The following is an 18,869-nucleotide window of genomic DNA, read 5'->3' as shown; positions in this document are numbered from 1 at the left end:
TGTACCTACTGTGTTCCAGGCACAACGGTAGGCTCTGGAGATTTCAGAAACTAAAAAACAAAACCCAGTCCTTTCTGGTCCCAGCTCTCCTAGGACTCGTAGTTAATACACCGTTGAGGTGGCAACTAGTCAAAGATCCTTGTGTCTCGCTAGCTCTGGAACCAACCGTGCGATGTTGCGGGAAGGACGCTGATGCTCTCCTGCTTCCTTGCAGGGATTTGAAGTTAGATAATGTCATGCTGGATTCGGAAGGGCATATCAAGATTGCCGATTTTGGGATGTGCAAGGAACACATGATGGATGGGGTCACCACCAGGACCTTCTGCGGAACGCCAGATTACATCGCCCCAGAGGTAGGGACCCTGATTTTCCTTGGTTTCCAAACCAGACCTTTCACATCACAAATACAGTCCCCTTCCTAGGGGAATCCCCAAGCAGAGCAGCAAGACAGTGACCACAAAATAGGCTAAACTAAATAGAGCAAAATAAGAAACAAGTGTGAGAGCTCAGTGCATGATAAGGGAATGTCTCATTCTGTGGGACTTTGCTTTGTAAGCTGGGTGTATGGTAGATTGTGTCTCTTACATGGTCATCATCAAGACAATTTAAGCTACACTGTGGGGCAGAGATGGGGGGATACTGCTTGTAAAAATGCTCTGCTTGGGAAAACTGCGTCAAAAGGTGGGTCTGATGGTGGCTTTTTTGGAAAAGCAGAGTGATCAGTGCCCTAAATGACCCACTGGAATTGATCAGGGTGTTTGATCTAGGAAGAATATTCCAGTGTGGTTGTAAGGGGAGTGGTTTCAAGATGTGTGATCACAGCAGTGGCCATATTGCTTCGTCTTGGTTACAATCTTTTTGTTTTTGAAGACTTATTTGTTTATTTGAGAGAGAGAGCACAAGTGAGCTAGCGGGGGAAGGGCAGAGGGAAAGGAGAGATGGAGCCCGACCTGGGGCTCGATCCCACAACCCCGAGATCATGACCTGAGCCGAAATCAAGAGTCAGGCAGGTAACCGACTGAGCCACCCGGGCACCCCTGTTATGACACAGTTTGAGTGATTTTCATCCTATTGCGAGCCTACCTACATGCCGGTGACTGGGTGGGTTATAACCCTGGGTCACCGTGTAGCCAACTTTCCATGCACACACAGCCGGGTGGATGAAACAGGGTCTTCCCAGCTGAGCTCCAGCATGGTCCAAGCTAACAGATACAAAGTTACCCCAACCTTCCCTCTTTGGACAGCTCTTGTGTTTGCAGTTGGCAGCTCATGCCGCGTATTTTTAACCTGTTGCCCCACGCGTTTGTCTTAGAGGCAGTAGGTATGACATGAGCTTAGGAGTCAGACCAACGTGTCCTTTAGCTCTGACTTTTCTTCACAGGCTGTGGGAACTCAGGCAAGTGACTTAGCCTCTCAGCTCCCACATCCACAATGGCAAGTTCGAGATGATACACGGAGGCTTGTAGAATTGCTCAGAGGACAGAAATGCCAAATCCAGTGTTTTGCACCTAGTGCTACCCTCCATGGTAGCCAGTGGTCCACAAGGGAAGTTTAATATTTTTTCCCATTGTTAAGAGGTTCCTTGTTTTGTTTCTTATCTGCCCAGACAGTGTGGAAACACGGACTTTGAATATTTACTTAGAAACTTAAATTCTCAATGATGTGGCCAAAGGTGACATGGTATCTTGATCTATACCTTTGGGGGGTTTTGTCCCCCCAGAGAACTCACATATCACTGTCTCCAGGCATAACGTGAGCTGAAGTAGTTCTCAGACATGAAGAATGGGGAGAGCGTACAGTAAAAATACAGCTTCCTGATGCAGGATTTATTCTGACGCCTCTGCCGGCTGACATGCATTAAGCCGACTGCGATTATGAGCTTCGTCTTCTCCGTGTAACACCCACCAGATGCTATAAATGTGTGGTGACAGGGAAGGCAGCGTTTTTAGGAATAAAGGTTTAACTTCTCTCCAGTAAGACCGGTCTCCGAGATCAAACAGACAGCTTCCTGGGTTCAGTAACACTCCAGCCATGTGACGTCACCAGGGACAAGGGCATCCCACATAGACGAAATTGTTCCAAATAATGGACGTCTCTTGTCTTTTTTTTTCCCCTTATGTTCTTCATTGTATCAGTTTCCTATTGCTACAACAAGTAACCATACAGTTTGGGGACTAAAAAAATACAAATTTATTATCTTACAGCTCTGGGGTTTCGACGTCCAAAATCCATCACACTGGGTCGAAGTCACGCTATCGGCAGGGCTGGGCCCCCTCCAGGAGCTCTGGGGGAGTCCCATCACCTTGCCTTTTCCGGCCTCCGTGTGGCTACCGTTCGTGGCATAACATGTTGCCATTTCTGACTTTTATGATCCCACCTGCACAGCCTCCCTCTCATAGAACCATCGTGATTACATGGGACCCACCCAGATAACCCGGGCTGGTCGCTCTGTCCCAGGATCCTTAGTCACACCTACCAAGTCCTTTTTACCAGATAAAATTACCACAGGCACAGATTCCCTGACTAGGGCACACACATCTTTGGGGAAAGGGCCACGGCCCATCCTGTCACACTCATAATGGTGTCCCACGTGACCATATTTGATACCCTCCCAGCCCCCTCCTCCAAGGACACCTAGACACACTTCTAACATATCTGGGTAACTTTGGGCCTTTTTTTTAAATTGTACTCATTTGTGTGTATGTTTGTTGAGTTCTGTGCACTTCAACCACAAGTGTAGATTCGCGTCTCCCAACGCCACCGTCAAGAAACAGTACGGTTCCATCCCTTCTCTTGGCCTTTTAGAGCCACACCTACCTCCCCCAGACTCCCTCCTGTCCCCATCCCTGGCCCCCAGCAACCACTCACCTATTTTCTGTTCTATAACTTTGTCGTTTCAAGAATGGCGTACAATGGAGTCATATGGTACCTAACCCTTCGAGATTGGCTTTCTCGTCTGAGCACTTTCTAGAACTTTCTAGTCATCCTATGGGAGTGCACGTCCACCCCCTGGGCAGGTGGTGGACTTACTTAAACATCCCGTGCCTCAGTTTCCTCCCCTGTAAAGTGGGGATGATAACGTCTACCCCATAAGGTTGCTCTCTGTGACTTGGAGTATCGCCGAGCCCTAGGCAAGGTGGCTCTGCCGTGGGTGTTGTTCTATCTTGACCCGTTTGCCGCACAGTGTGGGGGTCTCTTGCGGTCTTCTGCTGCAGCCCCCCTCATGGTCCCCACAGCACGACATGGAAGAGGTACCCAAGGCAGTGAGGAATGGCCCAAGACCACGTTCCTGAGAAACCCACAACCAGGTTTCCCTGCTAGACTCAGGCCCCCAGCAGACATGGGGACTGCCCGCCCCACAAAACCCCTGCTCTGCTCCTAAGTGACTCGTGCGTCCCGAGACTCACTGTGCCCGATAGGGTGCCGCTGGGACAGTCTCCACCAGGACCCGGCCCCCGACACACTTCACAGTGCGGACAACCTAACACTCAGGTGAGCAGAAGCCCGAATCCGCGTTTCGGTTTCGGTTGACTTTCATGGCAAGCTGCACCACTTTGGGAACTCGGTCAGTGACTCAGGCTCTTTTTACCTTCTGCCTGCGTTTTCCCCGTACAGATCCGGGAATGTGGCCTGTGTGGCCGCAGGAATAATTGAGGTGAAGAAGACCATCCCGGTTCCGAGCTTCCGAATTTGCTCAGAGGTTAACATAATCCTGTCCTCTGTGTAAATCTTTCTGTCAGGCAGAGGCAAAAATAATTATCTTAGCTGGTATTTTCCCTAATAGGCAAAGCAGAGGCTTAAATATTTATGACTGTTTGTTTAAAAGCCTTGAAACGGATTAATATTGTGGCATCTCCTTAACCAGGGAGAGGCGCTAAGGCAGAAAGCGTTGCTAAGAGACGGGATTCTGGAATTGTCTGGACACCTGCAAAGGGGGCGCTCGTCAGAATTTAATTCCCGGACCCGACCTCACAGCCTATGACCTACGCCGTGCTTTCACACAGAGAGAATTCTTGGGGGTCAGTGCAAGTCCCTGAGAAGGACACACAGAAACTTCCTTGGGGTTACTCCCCCATCCAAAAGCAATGTGGGGAGTGTGCGGATCAGGTCCCTCCCGGCAGCCGAGCACCAGGCTCCAAATCCCAGTGTGGCCCCCTTGTTCCTGGGAGAAGGGGAGACGCAGCAGGGATGGGCTCGCTCTGAGTCCCTCCTGGCATGGTGGGAGCAAAGCCTTTGGAAAATGTGCCGTGTGGAGTCTTTGCGGTGGTGGGGCGGGGGCGGGGCACGGTAGATCACAACCATGACGTGGGGACTGTCCACTCTGTACCAAGCCCGCCAAGCACATCTGGCTTGTCACGTTGCATCTGCGCACGGAGTTTAAGTGACTCGCTCAAAGTCACATGGCTGGTAACAGGCAGCGGTGGGATTTGGACCTGAGACGTTCCGGCCCCAGCTTCCAAACGTACATTCTGGCCACTTACTGCCCCAACTCCAGAGAGAAGAGAAAACTGTGCAAGCGAACGAGCACTGAGATATTGTACAACACGGGCGACGTCTTCCAGGATCTCATCCAGCTCACCTGGAGTCAGGGACCTGAGTCACAGACGTCTTCACCGCAGTCCACGACGCGGGCCTGGATCCCTGCTGGTACTACTGGGTGGGACCCTTAGAAGTCACGGCCGACCACCAACAGCAAAGCTCTCCCACACGAGGCAGCAATCAGCCAGATACTCATTGCACCTGCCAAGGGCCTGGCATGCCCAGCAGGAGGACAGAGCCCAGCGGGGACCTGCGAGGGGGCCTGAGGCTGGAGGCGGTTCAGAATGGGCCACTGCTGCCCAGGAGAGCCGCAGACAGAGACGGGGATGATTCCCCTTGGCAGGAACAGATGGTGCCCCAACACGGCTGAGGGAATGGTCTGTGGGCACGCATGCTGTTCCCACAGCCAGCTGGCCGTGCGCAGATGGACAGGCTCCTGGGAGGTTCTGGGAGCTGGATGGCTTCAGAGAGCTGGAGGCCTGCCCTAGGGGGCTGTGGCTTCTCCTTCCATCCCTATTGGAGGGGCAGCCCAGTCTTGCCTCTGATCGCCTCCAGAAGATTGCATTTGTACATAAAACTTGCCTACTTGTTCAGAGTAAGAGAAATGTATGTCGGTAAGATTCAGCCAGTGGGCCACCAACTGTGACCTTTTCTGGAGGGGGTCAGGGGTCACGGCTGGAGGGAACCACATTTTAGGAATGGGAGGAAAAAGGGAGACCAGGGGGTGTCTAGAGAGGTGGGAGAACTAGGGAGCAATAGTCTTGGATACCAAGGACGGTGAGTGCTCGTGAACTCAGAGATGGCTGGGGACTGTGCAGGTCAAGGAGCTGGGAGTGGGGAGGGGGAGGGAATCCGGCCACAGGGAACCAGCCATCCCGAAGAGCAGGCGGTACCGTCGTGGCAGGAGCTGATTGTGAGCGCCAGCAGCCCGGCGGGGACCATGTCTTGGGGGGAGGGATGGTAGATGGACAGGGCAAGGGGCATGGTCACTCCTAGGGAAGCAAGATGAAGGGAGCATCAACAAGGCTGGGAAGACCTTGGCTTATCTCTAGGCCCATGGGAAAACGCTCAGAGAGGGGGAAAGAGAAGATACAGAGAGGGAGAGGGAATAGCACAGGCCAGGAGGGAACGGGATAGGGAAGCAGGAGGAAGGAAGAAAGCTGAAATCATACTGGCTGTCTGGCCTTTGCCAAGGGCAAGGCCAAGACGTGTGGAGCGGGGGCCCGGGGGTGGGAGGGTGCTCCATGTCCACAGGGGGCGACAGGCACGAGGCTCCTGGAAGTGCCTGAGCAGGGAGTGGGAGCCAGGGAGCAAGGGGAGAGCGGGGCTGAGTGTCTGTCAGAACAGGTGAATCCTAAAGAATATTGAGACTAGGTTCAGTGCGGGGAGGGGAGAAGGGGTGGGGGAGGACAGGGCCAGAAGGGCAGTACATTGCCACAAGAGCTGAGGAGGGAGTTCGTTTCTGAATTAAGCATCTTGGAGAAGCTCGGGACCCTTTACTGTCTGCCCCCCTCTTCTCCTCCCTAACCTCATCTCTCCGCTCGCCCCCCACCCCTCACCTCTGTCTCTCCAAACCCACCCCTGCACCGACTTCCTTACCGTTCCCCAAATTTGCCAGACTCTCCCATCCCCAGGGCCTTTGCTCTTCCCCTCCCCTCCACCTGGGACATCCTTCCCCAGCAGCGGGGGTTCCTCCTGCATCTCAGCTTGGATGCCCCCTCAAGGAGGCCATCTTTCCTGGTGACTCTGTTCAAACCTGCAGCCCTGTGTCCCCGCCCCACTCTCCTTCCACGGCGCTCATCACCCTCTGACAGAACACGTCATCGTGCTCTCACGTGTGTGTCTCTCTAGCCCACTCGGCCCCCCACGGCAGGGCCTTTGTCTTTGGTTTCCTACAGAGCCCCTCGCCCAGGCTCTGGAGCAGGGCCCAGCAGGCAGGGTGGGTCTGGGACAATCAGGTGCCGGATGGAGGAGAGGGCTGGCAACTGAACAGAGCAGAAGGCTGGGGAATTGAGGGGTCAGGAACTCGGGCAGGGATTGGACTGATGATCCCCAAGGCTGCCACCGTCAGGGGACTGCCCCGTGCCTCACGCCAGTGACCCACAAGAGCTGGTGTGCACGCTGGGGGTCCGGAGTGTCTGAAGGCGTGGGGCATCAGCCTGGGTCCTCCAAAGACCCCAAAGTGCCAGCACATGGACGCCCCCCCCCCCCCAGAGACGGTTCCTGGCCTTTGGGGAAGAGGGTGTAGAGAAGGATGGAGAATAAAAGAGATCTGAAAGTTAAATGAGAAAAGAACACTCGAGATGCACGCAGCCAGGCAGTAAATTAGCACTTGCACAGCTGAGAAGAAAGGGGGAGATGAGAGGGAGAGCAGCCGGGGCTCCCCCGGGATCAGCGCTTCTGAAGCGCCAGTGGAGCTAAGAAAGCCCTTGATTAAAGACGGAGAATGATATGCCGAAGGTGGCTTGCTTGCTTTCAGAGGCCAGTTTCCCTCTGTGTGAGGTCACCGTCTGATGCCTCCGGCTTCACAAGAGAAAACAAAGCCACTGTCTTCCCTCCAAGAAATATTTAAAGAGCCAAGGCCAGGCTTTCCCTTGGGTTCTTCCTTAAATTGTGTAACTCTCCTCAGATCTTTTCTAGGAATTACGTTGGTTCTACTCATCTCTGCTAGGGTCTGCCCGCAGCTCCCAGCCCAGCTGGCCCTGGTTTGTCCGCGTCGCCCTGTTCTCCGGAGCTCCTGTGCCCCCTCTGGGACGTTGAGGTCATGAGGCATCTGTGACCCCGTCCTTTTTCCTGACTTCCTTCCCGTTCTTCCTCCAGAGATAGTGGCTCCTGGTGGGCGAGTGGGACCCGGGGCGGAGGCCTCGCTGACTTGGTTTACTTTACTTATCAGAGCAGCTCCGCAAAGCTGGTGTCCAACACTCTGTTTTCCAAAGGGCAAACCCAAGGTGCAAAGAGAGTCATTTTTCCCACAGCCCCGGTTCAGGACAGAGCTGGGCCTTGAACCCAGGGCCCGTCTGCTTCTCGCGGCGGAGGAGGGAGGGGACTGCAGGTGTCAGGCCAGGGGTACCCTGAGTGGGCCTCGCTCCCGCTATCCTCCTGGCTCCCTCTCTTGTTTGCAGAGCCCCGCGAATGCCCTGAGCTTTCTCCCGGTGTGCTGGGGCTGCATTCACCGGCCTTTTGTTTGGGGATTTGTTTAAATCCTGTAAAAATGGGTCAGAGATTTCTGAAATCTTATTTCACCTTTTACTCTGCCGTTGGGGGGGAGGGGCGAGCAATGACAGCACTTACTCGTTTCCTAGCCCACATCACGCGCCTGCATCTGTCCGTCTCGTGGAAACCCGCCGATAGTCCTCTGAGGTGAGTTTTACAGGCAAGGAAAAGGAGACATGGAGAGGACAGGCGCCCTGTCTGAGGCTCATGGACAGCAAGTGACAGGGCAGGGACCCGGGCTCCAAAGTGCAGGTCTGTGGCCCTCATGTCGCCAGAGGCCAGGCCCCCCCCCCCCCCGCCTCAGGCTATCACTTACAGCCCTTTACCAAACACATCTGGAAAGACCACCGGGCTATGAGGCCCCAGATTCTGGAAGATCTTTTGTTCCAGCGGACCGAGCTCCCACAGGCGCAAGATTTATTCCTCACTCCTGGCTCATTGCTTTACTGCACAAGCAGTTGCCTTGTTCAGCTGCACAGTGAACGTCTGGAGGCCTGAGGTGAGGAGGGTCTCTGGCGGGCACCACGCTGTGGCTATTTTTTTTTTTATTTTTTTTTTTTAGATTATATTTATTTGACAGACAGAGATCACAAGTAGAGAGGCAGGCAGAGAGAGGAAGGGAAGCAGGCTCCCTGCTGAGCAGAGAGCCTGATGCGGGGCTCGATCCCAGGACCCTGGGATCATGACCTGAGCCGAAGGCAGAGGCTTTAGCCCACTGAGCCACCCAGGCGCCCCCAACCATGCTGTGGCTCTTTTCCCCTCCCCTGGCACCAACCACCCCCACCCGCCACCCTGTGAGAGACCAGTAACGAGGGGGCGGTGGCGGAGTTCGAGAGCCACTGGAAGGGGGACTAGCGGGCTACGACAGTACGTCTGCTTCTGCACTGCCCCCGTCTGACCCTGTGCTGGTCCCAGGCAGACCAGAGGCCCCACCCCTGAAGGGAAACTTCCCGCCTGACTTCAGGTGGCTTTTTCTTCATCACTGTATAGAGAACTGCGGCTGTAGTTCTGCTCTTTTAAGAACCTGGGGTGACATCTGTAAGATGGGGACACTCACAGGACCATCCTCAAAGCACGGCTTTGAAGGTGAGGTGAGCGTCCCCGCGGCCACCTCAGAGGAAGCGCTCCGTCCGCCCACTTCCGTCCGTGGCTTGACCATTGCTTCAGTTTGCTGCTGCGTAATGGCCGCCAAGCTTCATGGCTTAAAACAACAACCACGTTACAGCTCTGATTCTGTGCGGCAGAACTTCTCCCGGGACGCGGCGGCGCTGACCCCTGACGGCTGGTGGGGGTGTTGGCTGCTGGGGCCCTGCTGTGTTGGGGGATCCAAGATGGCCTCTGGCTGTTGGCTATCGGCTGAGGCCCCATGGGTCCACCTCTGTGTGGTCTGTCTCCATGAGGTCTGTCCCCACTCTGTAGTCTACCCAGAGCTTCTCAGCCCAGTGGTTGGCTCCCAAGAGGGCAAGAACGGAAGCCACAGGCCCCCGTGAGCCACACCTGGAACTTCACTGTGTCACTTGGACCACATTACGTGAGTCAGAGCAGGTCCCAGAGCCAGCCCAACTCCAAGGGAGGCTATAGAAATTATGTTTGCAGAGATGGGGGTGGGGTGTGCTGGGGGGAGTGGCCTGGTCACCACGCAGGAGGACATACGGGATAGGAGGGGTCACTGGGCCCAGTTTTGGGGGCAGCTTGTTTTGAGCTCTGTGCTGGCCCATGGGAGGCTTCTCAACCCATAGGCCCAGAGAGGGCAGATCTCTAAGTTGCTGAGGACCCAGGCGAGAGGGGCCCCCGCCCTGTGTTTTGGAGCTAGGATCAGCAGACCCCTTCTGCTAAGGGCTGGAGAGTAAATATTTGAGACTTTGTGCTAATCTAAATTTTAGATTTTACCAAGAGGCAAAATTGAGCAACTGTTCCTGCCAAAAGGCTGATAGTCTTTTTCACGTTGTTTTCATTGTACGTGTGCTCTCAAGCAGCTCGTACACAAATGGGAGGCGGGTGGAACTTGGCCTGCAGGCCGTCCCCAACTTTAGACTATTTCCCCCTGGCCCTCTGCCAGGCTTAGCCCGCCTTCTAGGGCTGGAGCAACACACCCTTTGGGGCCGGAGAATTCCCTTCCATGACCCACGTGGGCCTCTTCCTACGATCCATCCTTGCTAGGGACACCACCCTGACTGCATGTCTGATGGAGAGGCCAAGGGTGGCTGTTCGCAGGGCACAGCAGGATAGAGTTTGGATGCACAGGCCGGAGCACACAGGGTCTTCATAAATGTGAGGAAGGACTGAGAAGGAATGGGGAGTGGGCCAGGTATCCCAGTACTAGAGTGGAATCTGAGGGGTCCATGAATTCTATAGTCAACCTCCCCCTCCAGGTTGTTGAGAAGTATTATGGACTGACTTTATGTCCCCTCCAAATTCATGTCACTCCCTAACCCTCCATATGACTGTATGTAGAGCTATAGGGCCATTAGGGAAGTGTAGAAGGTCAAATGAGGTCATTAGATGGGGCCCTGATCCGGTAGGACTGGTGTCCTTACAAGAGGGCCAGGAGATAGCCCGAGGGCCCCTCACAGAAGAAAGGTGGGAGAGTCCCATGGGGAAGGAGCCTCTGTAGCCCAGAAGAGAAGCCTGTCAGAAACCAGCCCTGCCAGTGGGTACCTTGATCTTGGCTCCCGGCCTCCAGGCCCCTGAGAACATGAATGAATACAGTTTAAGCCGCTCAGTCTGTGGTACTCTGTTCTGGCCACGTGAGCTGACTCATACAGGAGGGTATATTGGTCACGGTGGTGGAAGAGAACATTTAACAGTTGGTTAGCTCGATCAGTAATGTGTGTTCAGACATCTGGTATGTGGGCCTCGGTCACTCTTGTTCCAATGTCCCCTGTCACACACACACCCCCCCAAATGTTAGAGATGGACCTGTCCTAGACCAGGACAGACTCCACATTTAGGCTAGGTGCAAATTATGTTGTAAACCAAGACATTTTCACGGTCAACACCATCGTCTCTCATCACGCGGAACAGGAAGGAGCGGTAAATGAGTCTCAAGGTCAGAGGCAAGAGGCGATCTCTCCGAGGCCCTGGTTCCAGCCCCAGCTCCTGCTTGCAGAGTGGGCACTGGGAGGGCGGGAAGACAAGGGCCAGGTTGAGCCCTGGCTCTGCTGTGCTCCTGCTGCGCATGACTGCACGGGCGCTTGCTTGTGCCTTGACTTCCCCAGTGGTCACCAGAAGTGGTGCCCAGCACAGTGCAGCCCAGAAACTGCACTCAGCGGTAGCTCAGAGGCAAATGTGACCTCTGTTCCTGCTGGTATCCCAGTGTATCTCCCCATGGCGGAGGTTCTCGAAAACCTCAGGTTGGGAGGAGAGCGTCTAAAGAGGTGTTTGGTTTCTTCCGCGTAATGGGGGATCACCGAAGTCGTGCTGAAGAGGTCGGGTGACGTGGTAGTGGTAAGTCCATTAGGAGGACGTTCTCCCAGCCCCGTCTCATGGTCACCGCCCTGATTTCTTCCGCGATCAGCACATGTTACCCAGGAGCTGGAGAGAGATGAGCCCAAGCAGGAGATTAGCGCCTCCTTGGGAGAACCACAAGGACTTGAAACAGGAACACTTCCCCACGTGGACCTCGGTGCTAATGCCTGCTCCGAGGGCCACCGAAGACCACGTCCCACGACTCCGCAGCGCACAGCCCGGAGTTCGAGGAGCGCCGGGCGCAGGGGTGGCTCTCCGCAGCCTGGAAAGGCAGGTGCGGCTTTCTGAACTTCACTCACAGCTCCCTCAGAAGTCGCACTGCCACTTTAGAAGACAGTTTGGCGGTTTCTTACGAAGCTAAACATAGTCTTCGCTGTGCGACCCAGTAGCCGTGCCCCTAACTGAATTGGAAAACTTACGTTTGCACAAAAAAAAAAAAAAAAAAAAAATACCTGCACACGGATGTCTATAGCAGCTTTGTTCATAATTTGCCCAAACTCAGGAGCAACCAAGGTGTCCTTGAGCAGGTGAATGACTGCATCCGCCGTGATACAGCCGCACGATGGAGCATTATTCTGCACTGAACAGAAACGAACTGCCAAGCCACGAAAAGACCCGGAGGCACCGTAAGTCCATAATGCTACATGACAGAAGGCAACCAGGAAGGGCTGAGTGCCGCATGCTTCTGCCCGCAGCGTCACGGGAAAGGCAGAACGAGGGGAGACAATAAAAAAGATTAGTAGCCGCCACGGAGCAGTGCAGAGGGAGGGGAAGCTAGGCAGAACAGAGGACGCTGAGGGCAGTGAAGCTCTGTACCGCACCACTGTGGTCGAGACATGTCATGATATATTTGCAAAAACCCACAGACTGTGGGCACCTGGGTGGCTCAGTGGGTTAAAGCCTCTGCCTTCGGCTCAGGTCATGGTCTCAGGGTTCTGGGATCGAGTCCCACATCAGGCTTTCTGCTCAGCAGGGAAGCCTGCTTCCTCCTCTCTCTGCCTGCTTCTCTGCCTACTTGTGATCTCTGTCTGTCAATTAAATAAATAAAATCTTAAAAAAAAAAAACCCCACAGACTGTAAAGCACCAAGGTAATAATGGTGTAACAACGTAGTTCATCACTTGTGACCAACATCCCCGTCTGGTGAGGGATGTACGTAGCAGGGGAGATTGTACTGGTGGGGACAGGGCACACGGGAGCTCTGCACGTTCCACTCAGTTGTGCTGTGAACCTAAAACTTCTCTTTAAAAAACTTTATTAAAAAACATATAGGGTCACCTGAGTGGCTCAGTTGGTTAAATGTCCCAACTCTTGATTTCAGCTCAGAGAGTCATGATCTCAGGGTCGTGAGATCGAGCCCCGTGTCTGGCTCCATGCTGGGTTTGGAGCCTGCTTGGGATTCTCCCTCTCCTCTGCCTCTCCCCACCCCTGTGCTCTCTCACTCTTGCTCACTCTGTCTCTCTCACTCAAAAATATATATACATGGGGCACCTGGGTGACTCAGGTCATGGTCTCAGGGTCCTGGGATCAAGCCCCGCATCGGGCTCTCTGCTCAGCAGGGAGCCTGCTTCCCCCACTCTCTCTTTGCCTGCCTCTCTGCCTACTTGTGATCTCTGTCTGTCAAATAAATAAAAATCTTTAAATAAAAAAAAATATATATATACATGTACATATACAGCCTCTGGCCCTTTCTGTGCTACATGAAAATCTGGGATGGCACTGGGAATGGGGTCTGTAATCACCAGACTCTGAGCTTTGCTTCTGTCTCCGTCCCTCCCTCTTTCCTTCCTTTCTTCTTTTTTTCCCTTTGTCTGTAAAGCCAATGTTAATCATTACAAACTATTCTTGTACTCGCCGTTCCTCTCCTGACGTTTTGGGGGAGCAGGACTTAGGTTATTCTGCTGTTTGCTTTCTGTGCTCCTGGAGTACAAGGAACAACCAGGGAGTAGAAGAGGTAGGTAGTATGAAGAGATTGTAAAGCACTTTTATTGCCATTAGAGCAGTCATTTCCTGTTCTCTCCAGTCCTGGATAGAGCCACAATATCTGTCTAAACAGAAAATATATACTCTGGACTCCAGACTTTCCATTTTCACCTTGTGGCAGTTTTCTTTATACTTCTATCCTGCCTTTTGTCCAAAGACTTCAAATACTGCAGAGTTTTCTCATGTAGTGTACGAAGATCCCTGATGTAGGGCATTACATTTCCGTTTTATTTATCCATTTTCCTGTCTGTCTCCTTAGTTAGAGTCACAATCCCTGTGCCTCACAGAGGGCCCAGCCCGAAGACGCATGCAGTTAGCCATAAACAGTGGAGGTGAGGAAAGGAGGAAATGGGGAGGGCGTGTCGATGAAAAAAGGAAACCCTGAAGTTTTGCTGCTTGGGTAAAAATTCATATAATTGCACAAGAGGGGGATTTTAAAAATCTGTTTTATGACTTTGCATACCCCCCGCCTAGAGCGGTGTCCAGCATGTAGGAAGCTAATACTTGCTGAAAGAATGAATGGAAAGTTCAGCATTGATGAGAGTTGCCAGGTGCCAACTGTCACGTCAGGGTGTTTAGTACGTATTGCGCATGTAGTGTCTCCAAGCAGAGTGTCTTCTTTGTCCTCCTGTGAGCCACCTGTACCTTCACTGCCTGGACTCATTTTCGCCTGCCTGCCGTGCCCGGGGGCCGGTTCTTACTTCTGGTGTTAGGAAGTACAGAGTCGTATCGTATATTCAACTCAGCTGCAATAAATACATTTTATTATATGAAATGCTGTTCTAGCCCCTGCCGTGTTCCTACCAGGTGGGTGCTGGAATTCTGCATCCCAGATGAGGAAATGGAGACTCAGAGAGGCTCAGCAACTTGCTCAAGGTCACACAGCTCTCCCATGGCAGAGCCGGTCCCCAGAAGTCAGGTTCAGAGCATTCCCATCGCAGGGTGCCTCCCGCGTGGTGGCTACTGGTGTTCTGGGCTTGGATTCACCACCCAAAGCGTTTTTGACTGGGAAGCCTCTTGGGCTGAGAGGTGAGGTGCCTCACCCTTACCCACCATGAAGCTTTCCTGTTGCTCGAACTTTGGTCCAAGCCTGGTGCTGCAGGAAAGGGGGCACAGGAGACCTTGTCGTGAACCAGCCCAGTGACCTTCAAGCAATGCACTTAGCTCCTCTGAACTTTAGGTTCCTTTCCAGAATCCTGAGGACACTTTGTAAAGCACCTGTAAGGGCCACCCTCCAGCCTCAGCAATCCAGCAAGTTGACATTGGACTTAAGAGGTGGTGGTGCCCACCACTGGGGCTTGGCGAGATCCACTCCCGCATGACTCTCCCGCACCAGCTGCTGGGGCGTGGTTCCGGTGCTGGGGGTGCAGGGGGCTGTCCCGGCCCCGCTGGGGAGGAGTCTGGAGTCACGTGAGGGCAGATAAGCAGTCTCAGTGTGATGCGACAAAGGTCGTAGGAGCTGCGAGGAGGCCAAGGTCTGTCGGCCCCAGAAGAAAGAATGGAGGAGACAGTTCATGAGCTCACGGTCCCCGCTGCCAGGACGGAATACCCAGACGACTCTGCAGCTCTCCCTCTTTTTTCCTGAATGGTACCATTTTGACGTGTCAGGGTTCTTAACCAGGCACATAAAGAAGGCCTTGTGGCCCGTGCTCTATTGCTGGAAACTTAGGATGTTTTTCAAAACAACCGTGATTTTTTCATTAAAGTAAAATAGTTCTATTTTTTGATCAAAGGAAGGGCAATTTTTGTTTCCTTAAGACAGCAAAAGGACTGGGGCATGTTTTATGCATAAAGGCCAGTGTTTGTCTGTAATAGCAGCCTGGGAAGGTCCTTCTGTGGTCGGGCCATTTATTCGGGTGGGTTCCGGGAGGGCAGGTAGCGAGTAAACGTCACGTGAAAGTGAAGAGTGGAAACTAGTTAAGGTACAGCCAGGAATGCGCGAGCGGGTCTCCTCGCACAGATGTTGCGTTCCCGTGGGACACACACGTGTCCCCTTAAGACAAAGTCTCCAGGGCCCAAGTTTCCGAGCAAAGTGGCTACCTTGGTAGCTTTGATCCTGGTAAGCATTTGAGCCCCTTTTGGGGCCGGTTCCCACCATAGCCGATGAATCTTCAGTTTAGGAAAATGGTCAGAAGTGTGGACGCCAAGTCCAGGTGACCAGGGTTCAAATCCCAGTATTGCTACTTACTCGCTGTGTGACCTCGGGCAAGCTACCTAACCTTTCTGTGTCTCATTTCTTCATCTTGGAAATGGGGCACTCCTACTCATAAAAGTCTCACGAGGGCTAAGCGAGCTAGCGGAACTAAGGAGCCTGGGGCATAGTGAGTGTTGCAATGGTGACGTAGCTTATAGTCATTTGGGCTATTGCCAGTAGCATCTAAAACCTTACTGCGCCGCCCCCCGGAAAGCTTCTGGAGCCCCGCCCTCTTTGGGAGGCCTTTGAGTATGTAGCCCTGGCAGAGGGTGGAAAGGTGGGTAGTTTCAGAGCGGTGTCCTTCCAGCCACTGTGGCCACTGGCCTGCCAGGAGATGAGAAGCTGCCCTCCGGCCCCTTTCATTCCTGGTCCTGTGCCCAGGCTGGGAGAAAGCTCATTCATATCTTACTTTGACAAGACAGGCAGCCATTTGAAACATCCTGACATCTCCCCCAAGCCGTTGGCTCATGTGAATATAATCATAATGATCATAATGACAAATAGCAGGAAAGCTGAATGACAGTGGCCCTGTTGGGGGTCTGTCTTTGAAGCTGAAGTTCAACCCCCATGTGCGGCAGGAAGGTCCGCCAACTGGAGCCCTTCTTGCCAAGTCTGCCTCTCTTTTGTGAGGTCCTGGCTGGGGGAGACCAAATTGCCGTTGCAGCCCCCCAGGCTTGGCTGCACGCCACCGTTGGCCCGCGAGTCCCAAAGACACCTGCTTCTGTCCCCAGTGGGAACAGAAACAAGAGAAACTCACCATCCGTTCTGGGGCCTCTAAGCCTGGTCCTCAGCCCAAAGCTAGCTCCCCAGGCCAACAGGAACCCAGGAACCAGAGTGAGTTGTAGGAGCCTGTGAGAGGGTATGGACCAGCACCATCGAGTAGAAACAAAATACAGGCCAAAGGGCATCTCGCAGCCCCAGTTTTGTGTATGTGTGGGGGTTTTTCCTGAAGATTGACTGTCTGACTGACTGATTTAAGGAATCTCTACACCCGACATGGGACTCGAACTCACCACCCCAAGATCAAGAGTCACATGCCCTACTGACTGAGCGCCAGTCGCCCCCCCCCCCAGCAACCACATTTTTTTAAAAGTTAAAAAAACAGGTGAAATTAAGCCTAATGGTATTTTATTTAACCCAATAGATCGAAAATATGAATGAGATATTTTGTGGTTGGGGAACTGGGTCTCCAGAATCTGATGTGTCTTTCCCACCTAGAGCCCATCAGTTCATACCAGCCACTTTTCCAGTGATCGGTAGCCACACGTGGCTGGTGGCTTCGTACTGGACAGGCGGGTCTGGACAGCTCACAAGGGACAGCGCAACCCACATCCTAAATCATGTGTATCTAAATGTTTCCCTTCAAATGGGGCTCTCTAACACACTTGCCCTTCTGCAATGAGATTTTTGAATTTTTTATCAAAATATGTATTAGTAGCAGCTCATCATTGAGGGGAAAGCATGCTTCGTGCTAACAGTGAATTTGCAATGGTAAGCTTGCATCCCTAGACCTTGTAACTTGGATCTTCGGAACTTCCCGTTTCATCTGGCGCGTAAGCCAGGGGCGACACGTCGTGAGCTTCTCCAAGAAGAGATGCCCCAGCTGAACTCCAAATCCCATCCGGTTGTGACCGTTGAGAACACAGCAGTGTTCCACACGACTTTGTCATCTCGGCCCAGGAGCTGGGCTGGCGGGCTGGAGGGATCGCCAAATGCTGTCGCCAAGAAAAACGAGATGTTGTCACTTGGCATTCTACTTTGGTAAAGCCTTGGAGGAAGGAGAGGGTGTTATCACCAGGAGTCATGAGAGTTTGATGCTGTACAAGTAGGAAATAAAAACCAAGTTGGACCAAAGTTGATAAAGAGTCAAGAAAAAAAAAAAAAAAACAATCTTCAGGTGGCCCTGGCTTTTAGGATTTGTGAATCATTCTGACCAGAGACAGACAATTCCTTACCCTTGACCTCTGACAGCTTTCCGATCTTTCCAACTGCCCGAGTAGAGGAGTCTGATTGGTAAGACTGCTCAGACGCTTGCAGAATAAAGGATACGGAATACAGTGGGACTTCCCTCGTTCAGCGCCCTCCGCGCCACAGCCTGATAATTCCCGCAGCAACACGGCGCCCCAGCTCTGCCTGTGTTAACAACGGAGTAACTAAAACACTGACTAATGAAAATAGATTGCCAGGACTGGTTTTAATATCGTTAAAAGAACAAATTTTATTCAAGGGCTTCTGAAATACAACTACGACAACTGAAATGGTGGTTTTAAACCTCTTTCATCTTCAAAGTCCTTTGATTAATATTTCATTAATCTCGGTGTGAGTGATTACATATATTTGGCCGTCCTAACCTGTGTTTTTAAAAGAAAAGTGTCACTATCCAGAGCACCACTTATGAGCTGCTTGGCCCCCAGGCGGGTCTCTGAAACTTCTTGCTACGTCAGCTTTCCCACCTGTAAAATGGGAGAGCAATTATTCCTGCCTCACAGGATTCTACAGAATGTGCTCAGCACGTTGTATATATAGTAGGTGCTTAGCAAGTGCACTTTCTTTCTCTCCCCAAGAGAATTCCTGTTGTTCTACTTGGTCAAGACAGACTTTGACTCAGTCATTTCCTGTCTTGGAATCAGAATGGCAAGCCTCATTTCACACCATCAGGTAACACACAGAGGCTCATTATGGTAGGGTTTTTTGTTCTTTGTGTGTACCTTCCAAGTTTTCAAAAAAAGAACAAATGCAGTTTGTTCTTCCTTTAAAAAGAAAGGAAGGCCTCCTTGTAACTTCCTCTGGTTATCACATCCTTGACAAGAAAATGAGCTCTAGAGCTGTCCAATCCCAACGTGTACCACATTGAGGCAAGCCACAGGAGCTGTATTTCTCATTCTGCAAGGAGAAATATTAGTAATACATTAAAGAAATGGAGAAGAAGGGACATGCTGGTTTGTTTATGTCCCAGGACATTCCATTAGACATCGTGGGCCATTAAAAAAAAAAATACCCCAGCACATTTCAGAGTCACATGTGTGTATGCAGAATGGCAGAATGGTCATGCAGAACCTGTCCGGATGTCTTCACCTTGAATCCTGGGGCCTGATCCATGGGTTGGGGGATTGTGTCCTTGACAAAACACCAGTGTTTTAATAACCCATGTCATGCTTAACAATTCAAGTCAGTTTTACCCTCTTCCGCAAGGGCAGGTCCTAGAATTATTCCAGTACTTCTGGGAGCCACAGGGGTATTAGAGGGGGCAGTCGGGGTCTCCGGGGACCATCACCCAGCTTCACCAGCTCCCTGCATTCTGCCAACTCATTTCACGTGTTCCGACCCCCTTCCTAGTTTGCTCACATATTTAAAGCAAATCTGAGCTGTTGCGTCACTTCACCTGTAAATACGTCATCTCTTGTGCATTTCACCCGTTAATACACTCATCATACTTTTCAACAAAGCACCGTACCGTCTTCCTGCCACACAAA

At 52.4% G+C, this 18,869-nt stretch overlaps 1 protein-coding gene across 1 annotated transcript in view; it reads left to right on the top strand.

Moving 5' to 3' along the window:
- The window catches only part of PRKCA (protein kinase C alpha), a 393,808-nt gene that overhangs the window by 344,013 nt on the left and 30,926 nt on the right, over positions 1-18,869 (top strand). Inside the window, exon 13 of the mRNA XM_045986064.1 lies at positions 215-353. Coding sequence (XP_045842020.1) covers positions 215-353 — 139 coding nt within the window. The remainder of the gene's footprint in view (positions 1-214; positions 354-18,869) is intronic.

This window comes from Meles meles, chromosome 18 (genome assembly GCF_922984935.1).
Source record: "Meles meles chromosome 18, mMelMel3.1 paternal haplotype, whole genome shotgun sequence".
NCBI classification, from domain to species: Eukaryota; Metazoa; Chordata; class Mammalia; order Carnivora; family Mustelidae; genus Meles; species Meles meles.
This window is presented reverse-complemented; position numbering and strand designations above follow the sequence as displayed.